The 21149-nt window shown below is 35.8% G+C and overlaps 1 protein-coding gene across 1 annotated transcript in view; it reads right to left on the bottom strand.

The window, feature by feature from the left end:
• The window catches only part of UST (uronyl 2-sulfotransferase), a 396229-nt gene that overhangs the window by 155738 nt on the left and 219342 nt on the right, over positions 1 to 21149 (bottom strand). The window contains exon 3 of the mRNA XM_001370770.4: positions 3981 to 4136. Coding sequence (XP_001370807.1) covers positions 3981 to 4136 — 156 coding nt within the window. The remainder of the gene's footprint in view (positions 1 to 3980; positions 4137 to 21149) is intronic.

Genomic DNA, 21149 nt, shown 5'->3' with positions numbered 1-21149 from the left:
TAATGGAATTTTACCATCCTGCTAACATTTCACCTCTTTTCCTCCATTTAATGATCTTTTCAGTATACTGGTCCATTAACTATATTTTAAAAATGAAATACCACTTTCCTCTTAATGGTAGTTGTCTGCCAGTGAGTAATGGGGGACTGGATTTGATACTGCCTTAATAAAGAACTGAAATGATATTATACTTTGAAAGTGCTAAATCATTCACTCAAAACATTTTAGCAAGAATATTTGCTAACAATTATTGAGGAACTTTGACCAACCCACTTGTAATATCCCCCTTCACAGGCCAAAAAAGCCAAATACATCTCAATTATTTCATAAATGAGCAGGAAAAGTATATATTTCTATAAAAAATTAGTTTCCTCTGCCCACTTTAGGCTAAAATTGCAGTTCTTCTATTTTGTTTTGTTGTTGTTGAGTGTTTTTTTTTTCCTTTAACTTATAAGAAATAGATGTCTATACACATGACCAAGGAGAGGCTTTCTATTAAGGACATGAAATAACTTAAGGTTTCCATTCGGCTTCTCGTTATCTTTCTCTAACTCTCTCCACCACCTACTCCCTAACCTGTCTCCCCTCCCTCCAGATTAGCTGTCCTGTACTGAAATGCCATATATAGCTCTTCTGCCATTTAGGAACATTTCCCTTTATCTTTCTGTTTTTTAATTGACATTTTGTGTGTGTATATATATATATATATATATAATATTATATATATATATTTACTATCTCATTAGTTTCTACAGTTTTTATAGCTTGCTTTGTAATTTATTGAGATCTTAGAATAAATATGTAGAATAAGCATGCCAAGTTAAAAATCAGTCATATGAGTTACATAGTGTATGTGTCTGTATGTGTGTGTATGTTTACACACACAATTTTTGTATATATATAATTATATGCATACATATATATCACAGAATCCCAGGACTGGGAAAAAAATAAACAAACTCAAGAGAATGTTTCCTCAATCTTCTTAGTCTCTAGTTAGACAACACCTAAAACATCTCAAACAGATGAAAATCTAACCTACCTTTTTTAGAAAACCACCTTCTTAGCCCTGTCTAGTATTTAACAATCCTCCTGGTTTAAGTTAATTTCCCATCCAAGTCATGTCCCTCATACTGTCAATTTAATTTTATTTTTACTTCCCCTTCTTTGGTCCTCAGAGGAAATGGAGAACAGCTGGTCATCACTGTCTGTGTAAAAAGATCCATGCTATACTTGCAAATTGTTATTTGTTTTCCCTCAGCTTTCTCTGTTCCAGACCTTTAACTTTTCTTGGACATCTCATTTTCCAACCCTTTAATTACCTTTGCTGCTTTCTCCATGTTCTTGACATCTCTTTTCGGCTTTGGAGGCAATAACTAGGCACTGTTTTACAAAGGGTCAGCCCACTGCAAAGCATAATGGATTGTTCTGCAGTTGCTGAATATTGCTGAGCCTGATGCATAGCTATCAAGCAAACCTCAAGCTTTAGAACCAAATTATAATGAAATTATGAGTAACAATAAAATAAATTTCAATTACATATGCTCCATATTTATATTACTTTTAATCTAGGCTGTTAAAAATGGAATCACTAGGAAAAACTCATTAGCCTCCATCTACCAGGTCAAATAGTCAAAGAGAATGTAATATATCTTTGTGTAGATACATTTATTTTAGAAATGGATATTTCTTAAAAATCAAAGAAAATGTTTTTGTTCTTTTCTTGGTCTAAGGCATAAACATGGCATTTAAGTATTTTGCTAGATTTTAGTAGAGATATATCATGGTCAAAAACTTTACTATGTATGTTTTCTTTTTTAAAAATTATTATATTTTCCTCATTTATATGTAGTTATAAAGTTAAATAGAATTACAAATGATTGAATAACAAAAACCTAAAAAGGAAGAAAAATTAATATACTTACTGAGAAAAAGTCTTTAGCCTTAAGAATTATCTTTTAATTACATTTAGATATACTTTTTAATGATCATTTTCTGACATTTTTTTGATCCATGTTCTCTACCCCCCTCTTCCTCCTGTCTCCCTGAGATGGCAGACTCTTCATATTATCGAAGGCATTTTGATCATTTAGCTTGGGAAGGAGCAAAATGCAATAATTTATAACAAAAACTTTTTTTAACTAAAAATTTTAAATTTTAATTAGAATATTTTTCCATGGTTACATGATTCATGTTCTCTCCCTCAACTGTTCCCTCCTCACTCCCAGAGCTGCCAAGCAATTCCCCTGGGTTATACATGTATTATGTCTCAAAACCCATTTCCATATTCTTCATATTTATGGTAGAGTGATCTTTTAAAACCAAAACCCCAAATCATAAACCCATCGAACCACATGATAGATCAATCATATGTACAATAAATACTCTTGATGACCATATTTTCTTAGGAAAGGAGCTACCTGGCTGCACTCAGAATTATAACAATTCAATGAAATGACTTTTGAAGTCTCCAAGTAACAATGAGTACAAAATTCATGGTTCTGCTCAAGGATCTCAAATGTGCCCTGATGATCAAAACATGGACCATATAATCCAGCTATCACTGCTCACTCAATGCTTCTTAGCAAAGCACACTAGGAGAAAGGAATACCTTCTTTAGGGCTGACTTGGAAAATGTAATTCCATAAAATGTAACATCATAGTTTCTCTCCATTTGTTTAATCTTCAAAATGCCTAGCTGAGTGTTCTGTCCACAGAGAACTCAAGAAAGATTGCTAACAGATGATCTCTCTACAGGTTCATGAAAAGCACAGTTGCATGGCTCTCTGGGTGGCTATGGCCCTAACATACTTTTTTATGCACTATCATCATGATTGGCTTGGTCAAACAGCTAATTAGAATGCAGAAGTAATAAAAAGTGTTCTTATAAAATAGTCATACCCCAAAAGTCCATTTTTTAAATGTATAATGAACTTTTCTCTCCTAGAAGTCTTGTAATGGAACACAGTAGAGTTAACCTAATTGTCCTTTTCATTCAGGTACGTGTCTGAACAAAGGAAAGAAAAGAGTTTTTCTTTTCATCATATTTGTAAATATATGGTCAATTAGCAGGAGACAAAGTATTGAACATTAGAACAAAATGTTAAACAACTGCTATAACTATGCTATATTATTTTTATATATTGCATATTCTCATGTATTATGTGCTCATACAAAATGCCTAATACAGGGCAAACAATAAATACTTCTTGATGGACTCCACTGTTTATCTATAAATAAATTAATTAGCATATATTTTGTTGTTGTTGTACAGTCGATTCAGTAGAGTTTGACTCTTTGTGACCCCATCTGGGGTTTTCTTGGCAAAGACATAGGAGTGATTTGCCATTACTTTCTCCAGCTTATTATACAGATGAGGAAATTGAGGCAAATGTTGCTTACGTGTCTAAGGCCAAATTTGAATTTACAAAGATGAGTGTTCTTGATTTCAAGTCTGGGACTCTATCCACTGTGCCACCTAGCTGCCTCAGCATACATTTACATAGTCTGTTATGGTTAGTAAAACACTTTATATGAGTTCTGTCATCAATTTCCATGTCAACACTGTGAGGTTAATGTTGTAAATTTTATTATCTTTATTTTACAGATGAGGAAATGAAACCAAAAAGGTTAAGAGATTTTTCTAAATGTAACACATCAAGCAAATGTCAGAGTTAGACCTGGAACTCAGGTCTTTTGACCCAAGACTTTGTCATATCTATAAGACCTCTCCATAGTTCCCTGAATCAAAAACTAAAGAAAGAACCCTTCAGGAAAACCTTCCTCTTAAAAAAAAAAAAGCCTGAAGAATTCTTTGCTTCTATTTCCTTATATAACCTTGAAAAAATATACAGGACCAAATTAGAATTCTGCCATACAGGTCTGGTAAGCCATAGAGTATTCTGTAAATACACATGTCAATTATGTGAATAAAAAAAATAAAGGAAAATAGAATTTAACTAAGGACAAGATCAACTTACTTGTTCATTTTTGGTCAGTCTTGTTTTGTTATGAATGTCTGATGTTACCAAGTTGAATCCATGTTTTTCTGACAAGATCCTCAAAAGTAAGACTACAGTACGGCTCCCACACTTTCCAACTCTATTATAAACCACTTGGCTTGGGAAAGGAAGAACCTGGAAGAAAACAAGGAAAGAGTTAATATAATAAATAAAAACTAAGAGTGGGCTTTGCGTTTTCATCAAATTCACAGTAACAGTCTTGGTACGTCAGGAGGCAAAATTGCTGAGTCCATTTATATTACCTAAAAAATGTTATAGAGGTTAAAAATGCATGTGTGTATGTCATTTCTATCATTTTTCTTATATGTATATGTTATTATTGCTCTGTCATTTCAATCATCTATGTCTCACTGTGATCCTATTTGGGATTTTCTTGGCAAAAATATTGGAGTGGTTTGTCATTTCCTTCTCAAGCTCATTTTACAGATTAGGAAACTGAGGCAAACAGGATTAAACGACTTGCCCAGGTACATTTTCTCTACATATATGTATATTTACACTCATTTAAGAATACATATATTTATGTTAGACTGGAATTTTTTATTACATTTCTTACAATGGTCATCAACTTCTACATGGTCCTTCAGCAAAGAGGGATTCAATGTAGAAATGCATGATTTAGTGATTAAAATTTTGGTAGGTTAAAAAGTTATATTAGAAGTGTTCATTACCAGATTTAAATCTTTCCATACTCCTCATGAAACTCTGCCTGTTCCCTAACCTCCATTCAGTAATAAATAATCTATTTCAATTCTAAGAGCTCAGCCTGGAGGAAATTTTATAGAAGGAAGCAGCTGGCTAGCTCTCATCCAAAGGATCACTTTTCTTCTCTATTCATTCTGTCTCCAACTTTGTATTGTCCCTCATTACACCTGTCTTGATTATTACAATAGCCTTCCAACAGCTCTCCCTGCTTTAATTTTCTTTCTCCTCTCATTTGCTTTTTGTATTGGTGCCAGAATCATTTTTCTTCTACACAGATTTGGTCATGATGAGTGTCTGGAATGTTCCTTCTTTTTCCTCTATATCCACTGAATTACTTTTTATCCATTAAAGTACAGGTCAAATCACTGCCATGAAAACTGTGATTATCTGTAACTCTCTTGATAATAACCTTGCCTTTCTAATCACTTATGAAATATTTTTTTGGAAACATTCAATGGAACATTGTGTATTATCATACACTGTGTATGTGTCACATCTCCCCTACTAAATTAATTGAAGTCTTTATAGTTGGGTGGTCCAGTAGACATAGTGCTGGGTCTGGAGTCAGGAAGGTTTGAGTTTGAAACTGACCTCAGACACTTACTAGAAGAGTAGCCCTGGACAAGTCACCTAAATTATGACTCAATTTCCTCATCTATAAATTGGACATTATAATAGCACCTACTGCCCAGAATTGTTGTAAGGATCAGATGAGATAGTATTTGTAAAGTTTTTTGTTACATGATAGGTGCTAAATAAATATCTTTCTTTATCTAAATTTTATATCTTCCTCAATTTCAAGTATTCCGCTATGAAGAAGGTACACTATGTTTATAAGAGCTACAGATTGGTAACTGAATAAATGACTAACTGAATTTATTATGGCCCCCTGGAAACTGGTTGAATATTGAATGAGTACTTAGATTTGAATTCTATTCTGCTATCTGCATGACTTTGTTGAGCAAATTACATGAACTCTCAGGACCACAGCTTCTGATGACTGTTAGTCACTTCTAATTTTGAATCAGTGTGCTAAACTTATCTCTACTGAAATGCCAAGGACTAAAAGTATGGAAAATATAAAATAGATAATAAAATATAAAAATATAATTTGATGATTTACATTTTGGAAAGTCAGTTAACATTTGCCTCTCCTTGGAATGCTTAAAGTAAGACTCATATTTCTTTGACTAAAATGCCGTGTTTCACAATTTGCAGTACTTATTGGTGTTGCAAACATTTGCTTGGTTCTTTGATGTATTCTTATTTGTGTCAAATTTATTTAAATCACTCATATGGCAATTGATCATGTTCAATATGACCATTGCATTCAAACTTTGGAGTGATACAGGACCACCTCAATGTGGTTCATGCCTACTCAAAAAAGACTGGTCTAACTCCACAAAGGAAAAAGCAAATGGAGGAACTATACCTTTTACCCAGATTATGCCATAAAATAAAATGGACTGTTGATTGAGTAAGTCCATTAGGGAAGGGAAAAAGAAGGAAAAGGAATAAGCAGTTATTAACCTTCTATTATGTACCAATCCATGTGCTAAATGCTTTGCCAATATTTTCTCCTTTGATCCTCAGAACAGCTCTGGGAGGTAGGTGCGATTATTATTCCCATTTTATAAAGAACCTGAAGCATATAGAAATTAAGTGATTTGCCCACAGGGTCCCACAATAAATGTTGGATCCTGGATTTGAACTGAGATCTAGCTTTGACTTCAGCTTTGGTGCTCTATGTGCTAGGGTGTGTGTGTGTGTGTGTGTGTGTGTGTGTGTGTATAAAGACAAAAAACACAGGAAAGAACTGTAACCCATGAACTATATAGGAAAAGAACTTCTAAAAAGTGTATCATATGAGATAAATCACCATACATATTAACTTCACACTAAGGAAGCGCATGCAACACATACATAAACCCAGATAAGAGGGAAGAAAAATAAAACTACAGTCAATGTGTGAAGAGAATCCGACTGGGGAGAATAAGTATGTGCATGCAAAAATACATATCTAGAACATGAACAAAAACATACTGATTTAGGAACCTTTCTCGTAGATAAGCAATGTCCAGAATAATGGCAATGTATACATTTGTAAATAAAGTTCTGGCAGGACTCAAACAAACAGAAAAGATAAGACCTTTCCTGCCTGGTTGACTCCAAAGAAGAACTCATGTATATATGTAACATGTAGGCATCGTATGTAATAATTGTACAGTAAACATGCATGTGCATAATGTGAATGATAGAGAACTATCACACTAACAGACTAACTTAGAGTAGGAATGAACTAATAATCTTAAGCCTTATTAAATTAGGGACAGAGATAGCCAGGGTGGAAAAGGGAAGTTCACATTATCTTAGAGAGTTAAATACAGGGAAAGAATAATACTAACCTTAACATATACAAGTAAAAATCTCATAAGGTTATGGAATTGTAATAGTTAGAAACCTTAAGAAAGTATAAAACATGTAAGGAATTTGAAAAAGTTCACTTTAGTTAGAATTCTTTAAGATATTGTTACTATAGACTTAAACAACATTGTTGCATATTGTTCAGAGATATTATTGATATTAGAACCAAAGTTATTTTACTGTAATAACTTTTGTAACCAACACACTGAACCTGAACCTCTTTCCTGAAACCTGATCTTAGCTTAGGTTAATTAGCCAATAGAAATTAGGTTAAGAATAAGGACATAGTTTAAAGGGTTAAGAGATTTTTTATTTTGGGAGGGGAATAGAGGGGATAGCTAATAGAGAGAATATTAGAAATAATAGACATGAGGTAAGTAATACATTCAAAGCAAGGCAAATTGCCAAGTTGACAAATTTGTGAAAAACCAAAAGGGGAAATTGTAAGAGAGGAAACCCAGACTCAATCTGCCAGAAGAACAAATTAAGCAGGGGGAGGGCAAGAAGGACAGAGAATTGCAGAGAAGGAACTGAAGAGCTGAGAAATCCCAAGCAGTTAACTCACTTCTCTTTGGGAAGCCCTTCAGAGAGGTTGGTCTGAGAGAACCTCTGAGTCTTGGTCATCCTTCTGTGAATCCAGACCTCCTGAGTCCAGTGGAAGACAACAGGAGTGCATAGGACTTTGATATAAAGCTATCCACCCCAGGAAGGTTTCCTCTCTATCCCTCTAAAGCAGTCCTTGAGCTTCATATCATAACTAGGACAGATAGATGTCAGGAAAGCTCTCACAATTGACCTCAGAGGGTCAGGTAAGTAGTCTGACCCTGGAGGATTTGGGAGAAGGGGGCCAGTTGTTAGCCTTTAGGGACTTCCTTCTTCCCACTTTCCCATTACCTTATCCCACCATTTTACTTGCTCCTACCTTATGTGTGTTCTTTAAGAATAAATAGCTGTTTGATTAGATCAAGTGTCTGATTCATAATATCTAGGAAGAGAGACCTGAAGCTTGGGGAGAAAAGCTACACTCTCTGCTTAGGGAGGAAGAAGCAGTTCAGACCTGGACTTTATTTCAACCCATTCTCTGAAGAAATATAGTCCGTGACTCTCAAAGACAACTGGTGTGGGTTTTACTAGGGAAAGAGAGGAAAAACTATCTCCCCTCTCCAACCTTTTATCTCCATTCCATCTCTAACACACTCTAGTCCTAAATTAAGTAGTGGTTGACTCCATTTCTCCCCCTCCATTACTTTTTATGCCTTGGCAAAGCATTTTAGAGGGATAATGGGCTTGACTCCAAATTGAACCAAATGAAGAGAACAGGTTGAATTATTTTGAATTGAATTGAAGCACATACATATTTTTGCCCATGGCTTAAGAAGGTACAGAGCAATGACCTCTTTTCAGGTATGTGAAATATGGTTTCTCATCAAATGAACTGCTAATATGAATGCTTGCAGTCCCAAGAGAATCTAACTCTTCTCTTTGAATGAACCATTTACATGGGTAAACTGAATTAATCTTTTCTTCTTTGGAATAGAAATTAATGAAAAGATAGAAAGAATTTATTAAATCTTTATGTATTAAGCCAATAATAAATCCACTACTTGCATGAGCACTTTATACTTAGATAATATGTTCACTTATATACTGAAATAAATCACTTAGATGCTTTACTTAGAAAATATAAGTGAAAAAGTTAATTTCTTCCAAATTAACTGAGTAATTCTTATAGTAACGGAATTTAATTCTTAATTATGTAGATAATTGCTTCAAATCCTATTGTCTTTTGCTGGTGAACAGAGATGTTATTGATCACTTAATAGTAGTTTCTTAATTTAAAGATGCTGCTAATTATAAAACACTCCAGTGATCCTTATTTAATTAAAATAGGATTTTTTGTCTTGGATAGTTATGAACATTTGCTCCTTAAGTATAACATGCTTCTAAGTGCACAAATCCCTGCACCATCAATCTTTGATGTAATTAGACCTACAAAATTATAACTAAAAAGTAGGATAAAAAACCATAACCTAAGCAGAAAACTAATCACAAATTAGGTAACATTAATGCAAAATAAATTGAACTTTGCATAGAAGAGCCTGGGTTTGCATTATGATTATAAGCCATATGACCTTGAGCAAGTCACTGGGTCTCTCTAGGCTTCATTATTAAAACTGGAATAACAATTCCTGTATCATCTAATGTGTACAGTGGAGAGAATGAAATTAGGTAATGTAAATAAAAGAACTTTATATTTATAAATGTCACTTCTTCTTCTTCTTCTTCTTCTTCTTCCTTCTAAACCTTTTTCAAAGTAGTAGCATAGATTTAGAGTTAGGAGGGATCTTAGAGATCATCTAGTTTAACTCCCATTTATAGATGAGAAAACTGAGGTCAACTATGCAACCAATTCAGGTCTCAAATGTAGGTCTTCTGATTCTGAAGTCACTTTCCTTCCATTGTTTCAGTCCTTATCCCCTTAGATCCTGACATAATTTAAAATCCATTTTCATTCAAATAATAATATATTCTCATGTCATTCATATGAATAAAGAACTCAGAGCCTAAATTACAACACACATATATGACATGACTATAAAACAATGTGATTAGTTTTCATGGGTGGTTATAGAAACCAATTTTATTACCTTACAGTTGCCCCTCATACTCTGAAATGAATATCATTGCACAAATAAACCTTCTACAAATTACCATTGAAATATTTCAATTTTTTCAAAAAATACATATTATGAGCAAAAAGATCAGCAAGTTATGCAAGTTAAATCTATGTGGAAGTTTCGAATAATGCATTGACGATGACTAGGAACTTAGAAACTCATAGAATTTTATTGCTAGAATGGATATATGAGCCCTCTTTAGGTAGGAAAAATTTTTTTGCTTTAGATACCACCCTTTTAAATCTTCTTCATTTTCCACTTAGCATTGCCTCCTTGGCTGGAGGACAAAACTTATAAAGTACGATACTCTTTCTTAGTCTGGTACATTTCTCTTCTGGATCTGAAATTACTCACTTGCTCCTTTTTGCCACTAATATCTATTTGAATTCCCTTTTTAACCTTTATCCTCAATGAATGGGGGAACATTTTAAATTCCCTCATATAGGGAAATATCCAATCATTTTATTCTTTGTTGAACTAATCAGATCATAGTGAATGTCTGTATTGAATTGGATTGAATCCTACCAGCCAGTTCAGAGTCATCTTTTACTCTCCCATTAGAGAGCACTACAATAACTAACATCCTGGCTAATGTAAGAGAAGAATTTGTAAAAGAGAGAAATCAGATCCAGTGGTGCAAGGAGCAGCTCATGCCAGGGAGGTACAAAGGAAAAAACTTAAGATTCCAATGAGAGAACAGAAGCTAAGAGAATTCAAAAACTGCCAGCTCACCTGAATCTTCCAGCTGAGAGCATGAGAAGAGGATCTGAGGCTGGGGGTCCCTCTGGATATCATTTGTTTCCCAGTGAACCCCTGAAATGTCTCACTCAGCTTGCAACATCGTAGATTGGGACTTTGAAGAAAGCCATCTACTAAGAACTCCTCTCCAAAGATCATTCTCCACCTCTCTCCCCAACTTGTCCTGAACTCCATTACTTTAACTGGATTAGCTCAGGAGTAGGAACCAAACAAGCAGCTGACCAGAAGAGGGGTCAAGGCTCTTGACCCCTGAGATTGGGGGGGGGTCAGTCTGCCAATCAATAGAGATTCCTGCTACCCGCTTTCCTCACCTAATACTTTCATTTCTCCCTTCCCTGAGTGATACCAAATAAAGTGTTACTACTTAGATCAGGTCTCCCTAGTTCCTGACACTAAGGAAGGGGGCTGAAGATTTGGGGAGAACCATACTTCTCCCCAAAAGGCAGAGTTAACCCAAGATCCTAGGGATCTAAATAACTAGATCCAAAGGAACGATCCTCTCCACTGGAGAGAGGAGTAACTTCAGGTTTGGGGGAGTGGCAGTTGGTGTACTTGAAGGACCCAGAGACAAGAAGATCCATCTGGTCTCTCAAGTATAGCTGAGACCAATAAGGGCTTTGTGCCACTTCACTGAAGCTCTTGCCTCTAGTTTTATCCTCCACCTCCCAGAACCACTCTCTGAGGAGACATACTCTGTCCCTCAGGGAGACAAAGCTGGGTTACCTTCCCCAAGGGGAAGAGAGGGGAAGATCAATCTCTTTCCCACCTCTCCATTCTCTCAACTCTCTCTCTCTCTCTCTCACTCTTGTTCTCTAGCTCCATTTCCTCTGTGTTTGTGTGTGTGTGTGTGTGTGTGTGTGTGTGTGTGTGTGTGTGTGACCCTCTTACTGGCCATATATTATACTAAGTATGTGACAAAAAGGCTCCACTGCACTTTCTCAGTTAAAACAAGTACAGTGATATTCTCAGTTATACTGTACTGAGTATTGAGTACTGAGATATTCTCAGTTATAACAAGTACAGTATTTCAGAGTGGTTCCTTGGATGCTCTTATTCTTTTTTTTTAATTTGGAAAATTTAATTCACTTAATGAATTCAGAATACTTTTCCATAGTTACAAGTTTCATGTTCTTTCCCTCCCCTTCCCTAAGCCCCTACCATAGCCAACATGCAATTCCACTGGGTTTTACATGTGTCACTGATGAAGACCTATTTCCATATTATTGATATTTGGATCATTTGGAGTCTATATCCCCAGTCATAGCCCCATCAACTCATGTGATCAAGCAGTTTTTTTTTCTGTTTCTACTCCCACAGTTCTTCCTCTGAATGTGGATAGTGTTCTTTATCATGAGTCCCTCAGAATTGTCCTGGATCACTGCATTGCTTCTAATATAGAAGTCTATTACATTTGATTGTACCATAGTGTATCAGTATCTCTGTACAATGTCCTCCTGATTCTGCTCCTTTCACTTGGATGCTCTTAATATTTTTTAAATCTTTACCTTCTATCTTGGAATCAATACTCTATATTAGTTCCAAAGCAGAAGAGTGATAAGGGCTAGGCAATGGGGGTCAAGTGACTTGCCCAGGGTCACACAGCTAGGAAGTGTCTGAGAACAGATTTGAGCCTAGGAATTCCCATCACTATGCCAGATTCTCAATCCACTGAGCCACCCACCTGCCCCCAAGAAGGAAAGGAAAGAAGAAAAATATACTCTCTGCCATTCATTGTAATGGATAATTTTAGCTTTGTGACCCAAACTATATTAATTATTTGGTTGCCAAGGATATCTCAAATAAAAAAAATACCCAAGTCAGCTTGAAATTTATGGTGATTTAATTAATATAGTGGAAAGAAATTAAGAAGAAGGGAGAAGGAAAGGGTGTAGGATTTCCCCCTCCTGTCTAGTGCCAGTGGGAATATTAGAGACTCTAGGAAGGTAAGGTTTTGAAGAGCAAAAGAGGAAGGAATCAGCCTGAACTCCAAGAGGACTCAGCCAAAATGCCTGAACCTGAATTAACTCAAGGGAAAAGTCGCCACCATAACCCAGACAAATAGCTGCTACCACACCAAGATGTCAGAAGGCTTAGCATGCTGCCAGCCAGAGCTGCCTCTCAGGGGAAAGAGAGCGAAGAGAGGAAGTCACTTGCCCTATATAGATGGTTTTGCATCACTTTCCTGCATCTCATCTGTACCAATGTTAGCTTAACTTGAAGTAGGACAGTCCAGGGGTCTGTCAGCTATTTCTGCACATGCCTATTGAAGGCCATCTTCTTAGCTACTTAATTCTTGAGTATGGGTGCAGATATTCCTGACCTTGTTAAACTAAGTAGGGTGGAGCAATGTAGAGTTCCCAAGACCTGATTCTGTTAGACCAAGTATCTCCATTGTTACAAATTAGGAAATAGCTAAATCAAATCTTCTAAAGTATGGTCTGAGTAGGGTGGGGTAGTTTTAAAATTCACATCACCTTATCTAGTAAAAGTAAAGTGGACAGCTCTCTTGGGAGTTATTTTAAACTTCTTCCACTGGAATAGAAAATTTTAAAAGGGGAAGATGGTTACTCCAAATGTACATAAAACCCAAAATTTTGCTTCCAAATTTTGTTCAAGACACAGTAACCATCCTCCATGTTTCTGAAAAGACAAAACATTTCCCAAGGTCAGGCTAGAAATTCTCTTCTTTATCCATCACTTGTAAAAAGATAGGCAGAAACTTCAACCCTAGAATTCTAGTCATGGTCAGTTTATAGTCTTCTGATGTTCATTCAATATCCACTATTAGCAACACCTCCCATAACCCTTCCTCATCCCTCTTTTAGAGAAGTATACACATCCCCCCTCCCCAACCAAATGATTCTTCATTCTTGGCAACTATAGCTAAGTGAGTATTATGTCTGTGGTTTTCATTTTATGGACAATTTGTAAAATCCAAGGGATCTTTGAAGTATATGAACAACATGTTTTTATGTTAGCTGTCTTGTAATTCATGTGTATGTCACAACCCCCTTGAAGCTTGAGAATTATGTCTCTGTAGTATGCCAAATAAATAGAGGGCTTTACATACTCATGGCAACTAAAAAAGGCATAACCAGATATTATCTCCATTCCAGTGGGCTCTTCCTAGTTTGAAAGGGATAAGATTTTTCAAGACTTTCCTAAAGAAAAACCCATATGATCTGTATCAAAATTTCCCTAATGTATGACTTCAACTTTTCTTGGGGTGAATGATATTAGAAGATTTGACTACTTCTAAGCCTCTGGAAAATCATAATTAATACTCTATTATATGTCACCAAAGGACTCAAACTTTTTGTCTTTTGCCTAAAGGCTTGAAATTGATGGGAATGGGGGACTGAGGTGGTGAAATATGGGAAAGAAAGTGGGGGAAATGAAGGAGAATATTGCCTATAAGTCACCATACCACTATCCTTCTTGTAGTTCACCACTTGAAATGATGAAATGGCTAAAGGGGCATACTAGTAACTAATGATCTTTGATTAATTGATTTGATATTTCTGATCAGCCAGAAAGTTGATATTTGTGATCAGCTCAGGACCCCTGGTATATTTTGTTTTATACTAGGTATGACAACATATTAAAATAAACTGTTTGATTAGAATTGTTGGAGCATAGGGTATTCCAGGATATTGAAATTTTAATTGCCATTGCATACTAACAATTCCCTGATCTTCCTAGTTAGAGATGAATGACCATTTTTACAAGGAATTAAATGACCCAGTTGAGCCAGGACAATAAACACTCATTAAGCACCTACTATGTGGAAGGAATTATGCTAAATACTAGGGAAATATAAAGAAAGGCAAAAATAGGACATGTTTTTTCAAACATATGCTTGATATTAAGATCATACTAGAAAAGATATATTTTCATGGAATAGCACTTTCTTTTTTTTCTGTAAGATAAAACACTCTAATCATGGAATAGCACTTTCTTGATCTTCGGCAAGTCATCTAATTCATCTGGGTCTCAGGTTGTGAAGTGTTTGCACTTGGTAAAGTGAAGGGTTTACACTTGGTAATCTCTAGGTCTCTCCTCTTTAAAACAAGGCAGAATGCTTTATTTTATGATTCTGAATGAATTTTGTGATGCCAAAGAGTATGCCATTTGGTCGTCATTATAAAAGAGGTAGGGTGATAGAGAGGAAAAATACTGGAATTAGAAGTAAGGAACTCTGTGTTCTAGTATTAACTATGTCATTAACGGGCCATGAAACTTTGACATGTGTCTTCACCTTTTAGGCTTCTGTTTTTTCACCTCGCCTGTAAAAAATTAGGGAGATGAATTCATTTACTAAACATCCTTCTCATCCTCAAAACCTGTGACTCTAAGATGAAGCTTCAAAACATTTTCATATTTTAATGTTTCTCTATGTGGTGCCTTATAACTTTATTTAATTTCATTCCATTTTAGGAGATCTATTATCCATATCATCATAATGTGAGGCAATTTTATTATATCATTCCCAGAGAAGTAATATCCAGCTTACAATAACAGAATCTGCATACAAAGAATCTGTTTTCACAATGAGCCAGGAATCATTTTGAGGATGTGATGATCAAGCTATAGTTATTGGAATTTATAAGACACTCAACAGAAAATAACTTCTGTATTCATTTAAAATTAAATTCCCACATGGCCTGGGGAGATTATGAAAAAATAGATGGATTCTTTAAAACTCCCTACAGTAAGGATAATTGAGTGTTGTGACCTAATCTAAGTTTGATTTTTGGTTGCCAGGGGATATCCCAAATAAAATACCCAAGTCAGTTTGGAAATCTATGGTGTTTTAATCAATATAGAGGGAAGAGATCAAGAAGAGAGAAGGAAAGGGGATAGGATTTCACCGGCCTGGTCTGTGCCAGGGGGAGTTCAAAGTCCTGTGCCACAAGGTTTCTGAAGAAGATTAGAGGCTTCTAAGTGGATAGTGTTTGGAAGGTAAAGGAGAAAAACCAGCTTAAATTCCAAGAGAGCTCAGAGAAGATGCCACATCTGAACTAGATTACTAGACTTTCTCCAGGATGGTATCAAGGAAAACTTACCGCTAAACCGGACAATATCTACAGCCACACCAAGATGCCAAGATGCTCCCAAGCTGCTGCCAGCTACCTCTCCACTTCAAAAGAAGCCAGAGAGAGGAAGTGATGTGAAATATATAGATGGTTTTACATCATTTTCCTGCATCTCACCTGTACGAATGGTAGCTTAAGCTTGACTTAGGACAGCCTGGGAGTCTGTCAGCTGTTTCTGATTTGTCATTTGCTAGCATATGTCTATCATAGGCCATCCTCCTAGATGCTTAATCCTTAAGTATGGGTGTAGACATTCCTGATTTTGTTAGACTAAGTAGGTTGGAGTAATCTAAAGTTCACACTACTCAAATGAAAAGGAAAATCATGTGAACTGGAGAATAGTGACAAAAATAGTAAGACTTGAACTCATGTCGTCTTGACTTCAGGCCAACTCTTTATTCATGATGCCTCTCACATAGTCATAGAAATGCCCTTATCCTTTTCCTATAAAGTATTTCTATCAGATTCCCAATGTTAGAATTTCTGGATCTATAATTGTTTTTGTATGTTTGGATTATTTACTTAAAGTTCAGGACTACAAAGTAAATTGGGGCGGAAATTATCTAAAAAGAGTTTCAGTGGTAATTATCTCACAATTCTTACAGAAATATATATATATATGTATATATATACATATATATATATATTTAAAAATCAGAAACAAAATAAGATACAACAAAAATTAAATCCAGTAATTAAATTAAATTCATACATTCAATGAACATTTTCTTAAACACCTTCTAGGTGAAATGCTTTATGATAGGTGCTAGGGATATAGAAATGTAAAAAAAAGACATAGTTCTTGTCCTCAAGAATATTACATTCTCCTAAAGGTAGCAAATATCATTTCCAGCAATATGCTGACAGAACTTGAAATTTCAATTGTTTGATACCTATAATGTCGAAAGTCATGATATTTTCAAGTCAGGAAAACTTGATTCATGGGCTGCATATGTTCAACACATACTGTCTGTATACAAGCAGAACTGGAGGGAGTAACTGAAGTTGGAAATGCTCAACCATCCCAAAGGACTATTTCAAAGTGTTTGTGCGTGACTTAGTCTTCTTTGCTTTTAATCTGGCAACCAAACATTGAACATATGCCTGGCAGGCTGTAGTAGATCTACTGTAAATCCCTTAAACCTTCTTTATTGCTCTTACAAAAAGAAAGAAATGGAGAAAACCTGTTATGGCTTTGGCACTGTCAATATCCCCTACTAATCTTGGGGTCAGACCTCAGATGTGGCACTGAGGACACAATATATATTCTCTAAATTAAGAGTTGACATTGAATTCCAGGGACTATGGATCTCTTAGAGTAAAATACTGGTGATTCCTTTTGGACAGTGATTTTAAAGTTCCATTTAACTACTTCATCGAATCCCCAAAATGCAGCTGTTAGACCAAAGAGAGGAAGTATGAAATCTCTAATAAGGTTATTATAAGTATAGGACTAAGTCAGTCAATAAACAGATGGCACAGTGGATAGAGCACCGGACTTGGAATCAGGAAGGAATCTTCATGAGTTAAAATATGCCCTCAGACACTTATTAGCATCATGACCCTAGATAAGTCACTTAATTCTGTTTGCCTGAATTTCCTCATATATGCAATGGTCACTCCAGTATCTTTGCCAAGAAAATCCCCAGTGGTGTCACAAAGATTCAAAAACCTCTTAACAACAACAGGGACTGTGCTAAATGCTGGGGATACAAAGAAAGATAAAAAACAGTTTCTGCTCTCATAGTGCTCACAATCTAATGGGGGGGGGGTTATACAAACAAATATGTATAATCAAATTATCCAGATAAATTGGATATAATGAACAGAAGGAGAACATGTGAATTGAGTGGTATTGGTAAAAGTCAGTCAATAAATATTTGTTAATCTTATTCTGTGTGGCAGGTACTGTGCTAAGCATTTTACAAATATTTTCTCATTTGATCCTCAAAACAACTCTGTGGGGTAGATGCTATTATGTTTCCCATTTTACAGTTGAGGAAACTGAGAGAGGATAGGTGACTTGCCCAGGGTCAAACAACTTATTGGTGTCTGAGTCTATCTTTGAACTCAGGTCTTCTTGATTCCTGCAGGTACAGAGTTCTATCTATTGTATTACCCAATTGTCTCAAAGGGAATATTTTACTGGTACTTGATGGAAGTATTTTTAATTAATTCTAAATGTGAGGCAGAAATGTTTATTGGGCTAAATCAATTAAATTGGCCACTGTGAATGAAATTGACTATTGGAAATTCTGGTAATTGCTAACAGGAAATATTTCCCATTAGCATTCTGGGAGATTCTAGGGAAAGAACTATGATTCTATTTAGGAAACTTTCAGTATAGAAACTCTCTTTTTCTATGGGGATCAGCAATATATCAATATCTCATGACTGTAGAAGATGTTTTTGTAGCTTTGAGAGATTAAATGATTCGTCCAAAGCAATATATCTAGTACAAAAGTATTCATGCCAAGACTTGAAGCCCAATCCTCCTAACTTGAGGTCAACCTTTTACCTATCTCTAACAGTCACAGAAATGCCCTAATCTTTTATCTATGAAGTTTTTCCACCAGGTTCTTAACTTCAGATTTGCTGAATTTATAATTGTTTTTGTGTGTATGTATTTTAACTTAAATTTTAGGACTACAAATTAAATCGGGGCAGGTAAGTTTAGTGCAGAGGATAGAGCACTGGGTCTGGAGTCAGGAAGACTCATCTTCCCGAGTTCAAATCTGTTCTCAAACACTTACTGGCTGTGAGAACCCAGACAAGTCATTCAATCTTTTTTTGTCTTCATTTCTTCATCTGTAAATGAACTGGAAAAGGAAATGGCTAATCAGTCCAGTATATTTGCCAAGAAAACCTCATTTAGGATTACAAAGAGTTATATATAATTGAAAACAACTGAAGAACAAGCAAATCAAATTAAATGTGCCTGGATTTCTATGTAGGACATTTTTTTCCTTTCTTTTTAAGTCTTCTCTGGAAGTGAAGGGTCTTAAGTCAATGTGTTGCCTTTTCCAAAGCTATCCTCCTCAACAATTTATATTCCTTCAGCACAGCTCAAAGTAGATTTGCTATAATGCTAATGGAAGATAAGTGTTGATTATTGATTGGTAGCTTCAAAATTTAGAGAGGGCAATGTATGTATAGTCAGACCATTCATGGCTTCCATTACTCCTTCTGAACCATTTCTTTTACAGCCATTGATACAATATAGTTGGCTGTTGTTTATTTTTAACATATCAGTTGACACCATTGCCTGTATAATAACAACAGCCTTCTCTCCTAATAACAATCAAGGCAAGTTTCCAGAGCTATCCAAATGATATATGGCTAAATCTGCAGTGTCAATTTATAGCCCCTTCCTCTCTTATATACAATGCTAGGGATGCAAGAAAAATCAGGGTGGAAAGAAGGAAAGGAACAGATATTGCTGAAATGTACCTTGCTAAGTGCTTTCCCAATACATAATCTAGTGATCAACTCATCTAACCCCCTTCATCTCAGAGATGGAGAAATAGAGCCCACAGAAGGGAAATGACTTGTCCTATGCCACATAGTTATTAGGAAACAGAACCAGGACTAGAATCTAGATCTTCTGGTACAAAGACCAGTGGTACATTGCATTCTACCAGGTTACCAGCCCCAATTTCCCCAAACACTCTGGTCTGAGTTCACCAGTAACTACTTAACTCTCTATGCTTTTACTACACACATCAGGCTTTATAGTATTTGGGATATTCTGCTTTTGGATTATCTCCCTGTTTGTCACATACTGTGTGAGGGATGTAGAGATATCCCTACCAAATAAAACATTTCTTTGGACTGGGTTTCAGATGCTCAGAGCAATATCAGGCACACTGTAAATACTCCATAAACATTTGCCAGTTCATGAATGAGTACCGAAATGGGACTCCCCTTCATGACTGAGAGGATACGAAGCAAATGGGAAACAGAAAAGCTTCCAGGATCTATCTCATGTGGTTGTAGGGGATGGCCTGTGCCTTCTTACAACCAAAGCCCCAGTTATGATGGCAGTTGGTTGAAGTCCTGGAAGCATGACCTTAAGGATCATTCTGGGCTTCTTTCATTGCCATCAGTCCAGCCATCCATCATAACTTTCCATCCTTGTGAGCAAGGAACTGCTGCAATCAAAACTGTAAAGACACATGTAGATGCTGTTTTTATCCAGACTCATTCTTTTGGGACTGCCAGAGGCAGAGTGAATCATTGGTGCAAGGATGGATGGTCCAAGGATGATCCAGGTGGATGTGAGGAAGGAGAGGGAGGGGAATGCCAGAGGGCCAGAGGGAGAGAAAGAAAACACTTTACATGCATTTAAATATGTTAGAAACATAATTGACAAGATGTTCATGAGTTAGAAGATTTACTTATGCATGTATTGCTAAGTGATCTTAACAGGCTTGTTAAACAATATAAAAATTCACACACATTTGTATATGTGTGTATGCTTTTGAAATGGAGAATATGGCACAGAAATATTTGGAGGATTTTTTTAAAAGCCCATCTTCTCTGGGGAAATCTAGGTGGCTCAGTGGATTAAGGGCCAAAACTAGAGATTGGAGGTCCTAGATTCAAATCTGGCCTCAGACAATTTCTAGCTATGTGATCCTGAGCAAGTAGCTTACACGCCAATGCCTAGTCCTTACCATTCTTCTGCCTGGTAGCCAAGACACAATATTGATTCTAAGATGGAGGATAAGGGTATGGAAGGAAAGAAGGAAGGGGAAAAAGAAGGAAAGAAAGAAAGATAGAAAGAAAGAGAAAGAAAGGAAAAGAAAGAAAGAGAGAAAGAAAGTAAGAAAAAGAAAGAAAATCTTGGATGTGATACTTTCTTACTGGTACAAAGTCTACATTCCAACTATAAACACATGAAATTTGAGCACACATACACATTCCAGCTACACATGCATGATCCATCTTAGGATAACTGCTATTTGTTTTTTTATTAGTTGCTTAGTGCTGGGCAATTAGTTTATTTTGTTTTGCCCTCTTTTAATCCCCAGTAAGATAAAACAAAGTTCCAATTTCCTGTATGTAACTGTTATCTCTTTCAGACTATAATATATTTCTAATCACAATTTGATTGTTATTATTAACAAAACCATTTAGTGTCAAGAAAAGACAGTGCACTGAGTCAAAAGACTTGGGCCCATATTTTATCTGTGACCGCAATTTGTTTGGGCCCCAGTTTTCTCATTCGAATAAACAAAAGGGAAGGACTAAAGATCTATTTATAACTGACTGGATGCTCAGTCCATTCTAATATACATGGTATGAGGACTTAAGTTTACAATCTAAGACTACTTAAAGTGGGTAAATACTCAGATGTATACATGTATTCAGGAACCCAACATTTTATCGTCTCTTCCAACTTTAAACTTCAGTGATTCTATTATTCTACAATTATATCCAGCTTTGGGAGCACCTGTTTTATC

Source organism: Monodelphis domestica, chromosome 2 (assembly GCF_027887165.1).
Source record: "Monodelphis domestica isolate mMonDom1 chromosome 2, mMonDom1.pri, whole genome shotgun sequence".
NCBI lineage: Eukaryota > Metazoa > Chordata > Mammalia > Didelphimorphia > Didelphidae > Monodelphis > Monodelphis domestica.
The sequence above is the reverse complement of the archived record's forward strand: the minus strand, read 5'-3'. Positions and strand labels throughout refer to the sequence as shown.